Here is an 11,158-nt window from a genome sequence, read left to right on the forward strand (position 1 = left end):
GTGAGGGGGAATTTCTTCCCTGTGAGAGTGACAGAGCCCTGGACCAGGTTGCCCAGAGAGGTTGTGGAGTCTCCTTGTCTGGAGATCTTCAAGGCCCACCTGGATGCAACCCTGTCTACCATGCTGTAGGTGACCCTGCTGAGCAGGGAAGTTGGACTAGATGATCTCCGGAGATCCCTTCCAACCTTACTGATTCTATGATTCTGTGATTTCATCCAAGTGTAAAGTGCAGCAAATCATTCACTCTTGTTTTAAATGACTATTGCTATCTCATATAAATTAAGGAAATTGAACTCCCAAGCTGAGACTTCACAGCAGACATTCCTTGATTTGGACATGTCCAGTGTGGACTTAGGGACACTTTTGTACTTTCTAAAGCAATAGAAAAGTGTCTGTGACTATCTTTATACTCTAAAGAAGTGTTGGATAATTGTGTGCCTTTGTATGCCAGCACAAGAATTTTTCCTAATTCTTTCCTTGTGGACTTGATAACGCCCTGTTGAGTGAATTGGTTTTCACTGGCACAAATGCCTTTGCTATTTGCTTTGCTGATAACCACATCAATTGCAATTTACCAGTTCTTTGTTTAAAATCCCAATTATGAACAGATCTCCCATGTGTGCGTCTTTATAGCTACTCTTTCTGCCCTTGAAAAACTGTGCCAATAAAGCTATTTCAGTCAAGAAGTATTTTTTTTTCAAGCAATCAGTCTTGGTGGTGCTGCAGTTATACCAGGATCATAGTGCTGTGCATTGATACCATTTTATTCACTTTTCAACATGAGCTAGTTAAACTGGTAGCAGTTTGCAGACTGGTCATAGTGATACTGAATTAATTCCCACACCTAAGTCTAGGCTCAGGTTCATCTGATATATCTTTGAGAGTCTGCATGGAGTGCTTAAGTTAATGATTTCATTTCCCAGAGCTCCCTGTCTAGTCAAAGGGAGACAGAGGCTCCTTCAGAGGTGATTCAGAGCACCTCAGTTATAACCAGGAGCATCCACTGCTCACCACCAGCTGCTAAGGGGGCTTGCAATGTGCTTTTCCTACAAGTCTCTCAGCATTACATGGGTAAAATTAGGTGAATGTCTTCAGCATCCTTCCTGTTGCTCTCAGCATCCTTTTGGGAAAACTTCCTCTCTTTCTGAAAAAGAAAAGCTTACCCGCAGGGAAAGGAGAGTTGCGGTCTCCCTGTAAAACTTGCTGTCTTTTTTCAGGAGGAAAATGAGATAAACCCACTCAGATGGATGCCAGTGCCACCAGCCTTAAGAGGATCAAGTTTGGGAAGCTGAAGGTGGTACGTCGGCACTTGCTACAGAGGTATGAGCATCAGCCCTTCGTCTCCTGCTTGGCTGGCTTCTACAGCTGCCGGTGGAAGCGGTACCAACGCAGAAGGATCGAGCCCGGGAAATGCTGCTGCAAGACGGTAAATTAGCTCAAAGTCAACAAAGACCTTGAATTCTATACTGGGATAAGTCAGACAAGTCAAGCTGACAAGTGGTTGATGTGGGAAGCCCTGCCTAACTTTGCTGGCGCTCTGCTGAGATCTGTTAATCTGTTAGATTTTGGCTCTAAACATGTSATGTACGGCTGTCACAATGTTTCCATGGCAGGCTCAGTTTGCAGCCTCTCCAAGGTAGTATCACCATGCAGGTAAAAAATATATGTGGCAGCAGGAAAGTGCCTTGTACCGAATAAGAAACTCTACCAAGCCAGTAAAATGTCTGAATGTCATAGCATCAAATTAAGGAAGGAAAATTTAGGCTAAGTGTATTGCAGATAAAGAGATCTGCTGCCTAGTGCAGTTCCCTCTCGCATGAGGTGATTAAAACTCTGTTCATATGTGAAGTCACAATATTTGCTTTCCCTGAAAATAAATACTGCTGGGTATGCATTTGAGAGCACTGGAGAGGATTGGGTGGGAAGTCCTCTCCACCTCTGCTTCAGAGATTCCAGCACTAAGCCAAGTATTTTGTGAAAAGCCTAAAACTAACTAGTGGCTGCTGTTTGCTCTGATTGATTTTGAGTAAATAAAGCTCTAACCACTTGGCCTTTCTCTTTCTCTCTAGCGGGAATGCATTTTTTTCCCATTTCTTGTTGGAGCATTCTGCTTTTCTCTGGTCTTTCTGTACATGTGGGGTGAAGCGAAAAATGACTACAATAACTTTGACTGGTGAGTATCATGTTTGCCTTCTCTCCTGCTGCTTTCRTTTTAATGAGATTCCCCAGGCAGGTCCTGGGATCAGCTGGCTTAGGGAACACTGTGGGAAGAGGGGAACAGCAGTGACACTCTAAGTGATGTGTTGCAGCAGGGTGCTGCTGATGTGGCTCCTTAAATTCTTGGTTAGAACATGTAAATTGAATGTCCAGTGATTTCAGAGGTGCTGAGAGTCTGCCCTTTGCTTGGTTGCAGTTGAGAGGTGTAAATATGAATTTGTGAGAAAAATTGTAAAGAATGCAGAAGAAAGCTGTGAAAACTAAAATGTGCTGCCAGCTTCCCAATGACCCAACCAAAAGAGCCTCTCATGCCCACCTCTGAACCAAACGCTTCTGACCTGCCTTCCCTATTTTTGTCCATCTCTTTCATTTCTGCAACTCCACCTCTTTTTCTCTGATGGTCTGCYGCTTCCTTGTAGCATCACTTCTATGTTTCTAGGAGGATTTTGATGGGAAGGCCCAGGTTTCCAACATAAATAATTGTTTCTTGTGATGCAAAAGCACTTCAGAGCCCCCAGGCAAGCCTGGAGACCCTGTTCCGATTGTCCCCATGCAAATCAGTTGACACCTCTCCACAGCACCAGTCAGGGTCACTCAGATCTCAAAGCAAYATCGCCACCCTAGACCCTTGCTAGGCCCTGTCTGATTAGCACTGATTCCTCAAAAGATTAAGTGGATGCGATGCCATGCTGGCTGCAGTGGGCCTGCTGACTGGGGAACCTACTGTGGCTTAGCCTTGCCCTGACAAGGCAAAAGCAATATGATATCTGCTTGACAGATGGGCAGCCAAGGGGCAGGATGAWAAGGCAAGTTGTCTGTGGTCGGAGCAGGGAACATTTTCTTCCAGGCACAGAGCAGAGATGTTCTGAATGCCAGTCTATTGCCATAAGCTCAGGGACTGCCCTCCTCTCAAAGCCAACGTTTTAAGCTGCAGTTGAACAGTCGTGCTGAGAGCCAGAGACTTCTCAGCATATAAGGGCAGTAGAAGAAGGAAAACTAGGAAGATGAAATGAAAGGGACTAAATAGCTCTTTCCTTTCCTTCTCTCTCTYTTTTTTTTCTGTTCCCYCTGAAGAAATRTMGTGGTTGGCRTTGGAGGCTTTGCAACAACTTTTTCAGTGCAAAGAGATTTGCATGTTCCTACTYCAGGAACTTCAGAATAACTAGCAAGGATTTATACAGATCCCTTTCTCCTGCAATATAGACAATAACAGTTATGCAAATCAACTCCTAAAATTAGTTGCCATCTAAAGAGCTCAACTATTACTGAGAGAAAAGTATAATAAGGTTATTCATTCTTAGTGAGCCTTTGSGTCCATAACAGTGCAGCATCCCTCTCTCAACTTGCGCTATGCCTCTGCAGTACTTCCAGCTTTCTGACATTAACACTTCATGCTCCTTAAAAAACCTACCTCAAATCCTCTTCTTGTATGGTGCCCGTGTTCAGGCTGATGGCTGGCAGATGAGGGAGGCTCTCAGCCTGAGCTGCACCATCTTACCATGTCCTCATGCTGCCTTGTCTGCAGCAAGTTGCTGTCATTTGTAGGTAGACTGTGAGTTCTCTGGAGCAAGGCCATTAATTTGGTCCTGTGTTTTACTGCCCTGGCACGGTGGAGTCTTAGTCTGATGCTTAATGCATTCATCTTGGATTTAGGAAGTTGAGTCTCTTGACCACTGTTACATATACCAAAATAGGCTCTTCCTCCCTATCTATTTTATTACTTAAGAGAAGTTCAAGATTTTAAGGAACATGATTATTTTCCTGCAGCCCATGTGCTGAAGTAATACAAGCATTATTAAAGCTACTAGCAGTACTACTAGCCAGCACTGCTATTGATATGGGTGGGAACAGGCAGCTCCATGTTCCAAAAAGCACATCAATTCATCCATGGTAGTCTGTGACGGTTGGCTGCAAAGGCAAGGCTGAGATGATGTAATGCTTGTGCCTCATACAAAAACACAGTGACATTCAGAGCAGTGTTATTTAGGTTCCAATAGTCTGTGCCCATTAGAGCTAACAATGTTTTGTTGGATCAATTCAAAACTGGATCATGAAGTGCACAAAAAAAAAAAATCTCTTCTAGCCCTTCCAAGGAATTGTGCTTCAAAARCGTACTTTCGGGAGTTCTTTTATCAAAATTAATTACCTAGATTTCATAAAATTCATTACTTTTTAGGTATAACTATGGAAACCTAGGCTTCTGGTTTCTCTGGTCTGTTGTTCTTCTGATTGTGGCTGCAATCCTGTTCATGTACATCGCGCTCTTATTGGTAAGTAATACTCCCTGTAATCAATTCCTTAAGAGCTGACAGTGACTTTGTAGTTAGACTTCGTCTAACATATTAAATCATCCCTATATTCACTTCTTTGGCCCATAAGTTCAATCTAGTCCAGTCTGCTGTCACTGACAATGAATATCTAGGGAAGGCTGGGAACACAAACATTTACAAGTGTACACCCAGGGCTTCTGAGCTAGGTGTAGATTTTGTGATTTTTCCCAGTGATTTCAATAAATTTGTCTGATCTTTCCTTGAAGCCCAGCGAAGCATGCCAGCAGTAGCCAGATTTAGATATAGTGGAAGCTGAAGTTTCTTGTTTTAACAGTAGGGAAATATGGATCTCTGAATCATATAGCAGCAGTGATATGTCGTCAAAGCTGAGGTATTCCTGTAATCCTGAATAATAATGCTCTTTAGAAGAAGGGAAACATCACTGAAACATCCTTGATTCTTTCTACTTTATTGCAGAATTTCTCTACAGTTAGAGGCTGCAAACAMGCGCACGAAACACTGTCCATGTCACAAAACACGAAATACTGTGTCACAAAACACAAAATGATGCCCAAAGAGGCAATGTTTTTGAAATCTTCACTTTTCCAAATCACATGAAATTTTCTATGGATTTCTAATCTGCTGTGTGCTTTGATTACTGGAAACATAAAAAAGCATGTATTTCCTAAAATTTCTGCTCCTTCATCTCTTCTTCCATTTCCTTTCCCTTACAGGCTCTAACCTCCAGATAAACACAGATGCAGAAGTTTCTGCCTTCTGTATTCAGAGCTGTAGACTAAGAAATCTTTTTAATTCCAGGAGCTAGATAGAGTCTGCATTCAGGCTCATGCACGCTCCAGTTTTCGTTCTGAAATGCCAAAGGCTGAGGCTGAGGCTATGGCTTTGACTCACCTCTATGACCAAGACAGCCAGCTTTTATCATAATTTCCTGCTGTTCTTATCGATTCCCTGCTGTGTCATCTTATAGTCACTCAGTAAATTGCTCATGGCAAGGAGCCTCTTTTTGCTTTGTCCAAGCAATGTCTAGCACAATGCGGTTCTGGGGTCCTTTGTCTCTGCTGAAGTACACATAAATAGTAATTTTGTCCTAGTGCTAGAAATAAAAAACCAAAGTGATAAATAAGACAGCTGCTTGGCCATGCMCTCAACACCAATGCACCAATGATGCTGTGGACTAACTTAGCGCTGAATAGGAGAAATAACAATATATGATTACTAGAGTTTTGTTGAGTGTTGGTGGCTCTACGGCTTGAGGTCTGTTACTTATTCAGCAAAGTCTACCTGGCTTTCCCAGCTGCCGTGGAGCAGTTCAGTGGTTACAATGCTACTTTGGGAAGCCCTGACTTTTCTTAGCTTTTCCCAGGATGCCTGTGTGACATGAATACTTCTGAGACTGTACTGTGGCAAAGTGTGAGTCTGGAGCCAGCCTCAGGATTACACTGACCCAGCACAGTGTGGATAGAAATGGGATTTACATGGTTTCCTGGGCGTGAAGACTGCTGGATCTGGTGTGTCAGCTTCAGGCTCATTCATGCTCTCTCTGGATCCCCAAAAAGGCCTGGTGCATCAGCAGGTGTCCCAGAAAGTCCAGTGGCTGTTCTTAGAGGAGTTGCACATCCTTAGCTACAAGAGATTGTGTGACAGGTTAGGACTCACTTTAAATCTTCCTAATCAACACTGATGTGATAGCTGGAAGCTGTAGGCAGGTARGGACAAACTAAAGCCAGAAAGAAAATACAAAGGGAAACTGGTATCCTACATGTTCCAGTCCAGTCTTGGTTCCTGTCTCCATTGCATAGACATGTCCTTCCCATCCCGGTACCTCAGTTCTCTCAAACGAAGCAAGTAAGATTTGCCTTCCGCAAAAGGACAAGATAGAAAGACCTTGAGGACGTTGGATACTATTGGACAAGGCTGGTGACAGGAACACTTCTGAGGTGCCTCTACTCTAGGAATAGCCCTTGCAGCTTGCTCTAATGCAGCTGTTCAGTGGCTGGAACAAAGCCATTGGGTATTTCTAAGAGCACTTGCCCCTCTTGCTTGCACCATCATGTCATTGTGCCTAATTTGGCAGTATTGCTTCATGTATCTATTTTGAGGAATAGTGGGCGTTGTGAGGCACAAAGTCCTATGCTGTCAGAGCTGTTACTTAAGTCCTGTGGTTAGTCTAAGAAAGAGAAGTGAGGAAAGTAATCAACAGCAACACTGCCATTCATACTCCTGCTATTGCAACGAGCTTTTCATATGTTTTTTTTTCATGGAAGTGAAAGAAGTTCATGACTGTAGCAAATCTGGCACCTGCCACCTTTGACTGTATCTGTCTAGCACTATTCCAACAAAAACATTAATCTCCACAGGTTCAGCTCTAGCTTGAGAAACCTCATGCAGGACCCACACTTCCCTGAGCTATTCACTCTTCTTCCCAAGTGATGTTCAGAGGGTGTAATGCAGCAGAAATACTGGCTGTGTTGATTTGCTGGCACATTTTAGGATGTGTGACATTTCGATTAGATGAGGGATTATTGGTATCAACTAGATTAGAAGTATGAAGGGCTTGGCCATGATCTGTTCCACACCAGATCTTTGGCATACATTGAACATCCTTTCTGAAGCCTGGTCTGCAGTGACCACATTGGCTCAGTGTCAAGGTTTGTTTTAGCCTTGTTTCCTAAGATACTGGTTGTGCTGGAGATTATACGAACGAGACATGCAGGCAGGTTCCTGGGATGAGAGCATCCTTCCTTGTTGGGGTGGGGTGGGGCCTGGCAAGAGGAACACACATGTAGGCATGGTCCTCTAATGGGAGCACACCTATATGTGCAGGGACATATGATGGGAATATGCCTCCCTGTAAGTTCTTGTGGTGCCAGCTCTGCCACGTGGGAGTGAAGGAGGCATGTCTCCATGCAGGTCCACATGCTGCCCTTCTGCTAGCCTGCAGGGACATGTGACATGGGGAGAGGGGAGGATGATGCTTCCTGTGACTGAGCAATGCTTGTCCCAGCAGGGCTTTTTTCAGTGAAGAATGCTTCCAGGAGGTGTTCCTCCATCTTTGAGTGCAGAGCTTCCCAGTCACAGCATCTTCTTAGCCTGAACCCCACATGGCAGGCAGGCATATCTGCATTATAAATGCTTAAAGAAGCTTCAAAAGGCAGAGTCATCCAGTGTTTCTGTGCTGAATAGCTCCATGTGTGTAACTGGGTGCCATCTCTAAGCATGTGGAGGAAAGGAAGGTGATCAGGAGTAGYCAGCATGGATTCACCAAGGGGAAATCCTGCTTAACCAACATGAGAGCCTTCTATGATGGAATGGCTGACTGAGTAGATGAGGGGAGAGCAGTGGATGTTGTCTACCTTGATTTCACCAAGGCTTTCAACACTGACTCCCAGGGGTCAGTACTGAGTCCCATCCTGTTCAACTTTTTCATGAGTGATCTGGATGAGGGGACAGAGTGCCTCCTCAGCAAGTCTGCTGATGGTGCCAAACTGAGAGGAGTGGCTGATACACCCGAGGACTGTGCTGCCATTCAGAGAGACCTGGCCAGGCTGGAGAGTTGGGTGGAGAGAAACCTCCTGAGGTTCAACAAGGGCAAGTGCAGAGTCCTGCACCTAGGGAGAAATAACCCCATGCAGGAGTCCAAGCTGGGGTCTGCCCTTGTGGAGAGCAGCTCTGCAGAGAAGGACCTGGGAGTGCTGGTGGATGACAGGTTGACCATGAGCCAGCAATGTGCCCTTGTGGCCCAGAAGGCCAATGGTCTGCTGGGGTGCATTGTGAAGAGTGTTGGCAGCAGGTGGAGGGAGGTGATCCTGCCGCTCTCCTCAGCCCTGGAGAGGCCTCATCTCGAGTCCTGTGTCCAGTTCTGGGCCCCCCAGTACAAGAGAGACATGATGATCAGAGGGCTGGAGCACCTGCCCTRTGAGKAAMGRCTGCGAGAGCTGGGCCTCTTCAGCCTGGGGAAGAGAAGACTGAGGGGGGATCTTATCAGTGTCTACAAGTACCTGAAGGGAGGGTGTCAAGAGGATGGGGCCAGACTCTTCCCAGTGATGCCCAGCAATAGGACACAAGGCAATGAATCACAAGAAGTTCCACCTGAATATGGGGAAAAACTGTTTCCCATGAGAGTGACGGAGCCCTGGACCAGGTTGCCCAGAGAGGTTGTGGAGTCTCCTTCTCTGGAGATCTTCAAGGCCCGCCTGGATGCAGCCCTGTCTAACATGTGCTAAGTGACCCTGCTTGAGCAGGGGAGGTTGGACTAGATGATCCCCAGAGGTCCCCTCCAACCTTAACCATTCTGTGATTCTGTGAACAGCGTCTGTACCACAGAGTTCAAATTAAAGAGCTGTTATTGATAGGGAACAATATTTTAGTGTGCCAAGACTACTGAGAGAGAGCAGAGGCAACTCCTGGCCTTTTTCTGTAGCCTGTGATGAATTCCTCTTCAAAACACTGGCAACATCACAAGCTAATAAAGACAGCTCAGCTCAAGCTTATCTTCTCAGTGTGGACACTGGCCAGCAGCTGCAATGCTTCTATACATTTCAGACAATGGATAGCCAAAGGACTTGCCCCATAATGAGTTATAGCACATATTCAAGTTGAACAGTGCAATTGTGGGAGGAACTGGAGATCTTTACCCAGGCGTGGTTTCCACAGAGATTCTGAATACAGTCTCCAAGCTGCATATTTGCGGTCTGTCAAGAGGAGAGGCAAAGTTTCCTTGTGATGTTTTGCATCAGTAGCCTGTCACGTCAGAAAACGGAGCACACTGATACACTTGTTGGAGCATAGAGATTTTACAGCAACTGATAGCTGGCCTGGTTTTGTTTGCGAGTGCTTTACCCTCTTCCTTAATGATGACATCCAACCAGAGCCCTGCAGGCATGCTTCCATGTCGTTATTGTGAACCAGTGAAGCAAACACTCTTCTGCCCACCGACCACCACTGGCCGAACAAAACACTGCACAACAAAGCACTTGCTGTCTGCACAAAGATACTCTCCGTCTGCATGCATCAGCGTAATTTTTTCAGACAATCAGTTACAATTAATCAATTGCCGTTGCTCCCCAGGACTATTTTCCCATCCCCATTACAGCTAAAATGTTAAACCAAGGGGTCTAATTGCAGGACGATTCATGCTCAGTRGAGAAGAAAAAAGTTTCCTTATTCAGTATTTCAAAAACTAGCAGATAATATTTTCCCCTCTGCAGTTCAACCATATTTTTTCCAAGGATTTGAGGGACCTGACTTATGACTGTATAAAGAGGTTCAGATGTGTTGTGGCCTTTGCTGAGAGGACTCAGAATAGTATATTGGCACTGAAGAGCAAAGAGTGATCTCAAACCACTAAGAGGCTGGGACACCAACAAAACTCCAAATACCTGCATTTTTGCCAGAAGATGAATGTAGATACCGAATTCTGCTATTGTGAGTGTCTAAGCAGATGTTTTAGGTGAGTTCAGTAGCTAACTGCACCTTCTCTGTCCATCTGGCAGCAAGCTCAGAGYCTGTCTAAACCTTACCAGCAGTATTGAATTCAACAAATGGCCGTTTCCATGCTGAAAGAGAGTGAGGAAAGAGTCCATTATCCATCCTTTTGCAGCATAACCTTATGATTAGTGCACCCACTCAGAAATAGGGACACGGAAGTTCAGTCCTCTCTGCAGTGAATCCTCTCTCTCACTATTTGGAAGTTTCCCTTAATTACTACTTGGCAGGTAGATAAGTGGAGGGAGAGACTTCCACACCTCTTACTGCTACTGAAGAGGAGAAGAGYGCAAATGTTGGAGKCTGTAAGATTCAGTGGGACAGCAGRCCTGGCAAGAGGGACCCTGGCTCTAGTCTCAGTAGGAATAGGCTGACCTATTTTATTGATCACCGGAGTCCATGTGTCTGTGTGCTTGTGTTAGACAGTCCCTGGAGGGGACATGKGTGGAGGACCCAGACCTGCAGCTGCTGATTGTCTCTGTCCCTGAAGTGCTCTCTAAGTGCAAGCATGCGAGACACTGCTAAAGCCAGTAGCTCTCAATAGAAGAGCATGTTGGACAGGTCCTGAGGCAGTTTTTGAGGAGTGAAGCTATTTGACTGTGGCYTGAGATACTGTTCTAAGTTTCAGGGGTGCATGGAAAGCAAATAAAACTCAAGCTGACTGCCAGAATCCATGCAGGATAGGCCTTGTCCACATTACACCAGCTCACTGGTCCATCAAGATGTGTTCCCCAACTGTAACCAAGTCTGAGAAGAGTTCCTTCTTCTGAGGATAAAACCTGATGCTCATTCTTCTTGTACACAGATAATGAGCAGTTCTTATCAGCCATAGAAGTGAGCTTTCCCTCAGACACCATTCCCAGACATGCTGCAAGGTTCACACAGAAGTTATCCTGCAAGTCAGAAATGGGGGAGGAGGGGGGAGGAAGTCTGGCTGAGCACAACCTATGGAGTAACTGTTTGGATGTGCCTCAGGCAAAGACCAGGTGCTTCTAATAGTGCTTGCAGAAAAGAGGAGATTTTGACAGTGTTTTCCCCCTTTCCTTCTTCCTTCCTTCCTTCCTTCTTCCTTTCCTTTCCTTTCCTTCTTCCTTTCCTTTCCTTCTTCCTTTCCTTTCCTTCTTCCTTTCCTTTCCTTCTTCCTTTCCTTTCCTTCTTCCTTTCCT

The 11,158-nt window shown here is 45.2% G+C and overlaps 1 protein-coding gene across 1 annotated transcript in view; it reads left to right on the forward strand.

Annotated features, from left to right (window-relative positions):
- GDPD4 (glycerophosphodiester phosphodiesterase domain containing 4) overlaps positions 1 to 11,158 on the forward strand; it is a 47,055-nt gene that overhangs the window by 16,485 nt on the left and 19,412 nt on the right. Inside the window, exons 2-4 of the mRNA XM_085300538.1 lie at positions 1,218 to 1,426; positions 2,070 to 2,173; positions 4,394 to 4,487. Coding sequence (XP_085156664.1) covers positions 1,244 to 1,426; positions 2,070 to 2,173; positions 4,394 to 4,487 — 381 coding nt within the window. The 5' untranslated portion in view covers positions 1,218 to 1,243. The remainder of the gene's footprint in view (positions 1 to 1,217; positions 1,427 to 2,069; positions 2,174 to 4,393; positions 4,488 to 11,158) is intronic.

This window comes from Rhea americana, unplaced genomic scaffold (genome assembly GCF_003343005.1).
Source record: "Rhea americana isolate MKP2758 unplaced genomic scaffold, rheAme1 scaffold_165, whole genome shotgun sequence".
Classification (NCBI taxonomy): domain Eukaryota; kingdom Metazoa; phylum Chordata; class Aves; order Rheiformes; family Rheidae; genus Rhea; species Rhea americana.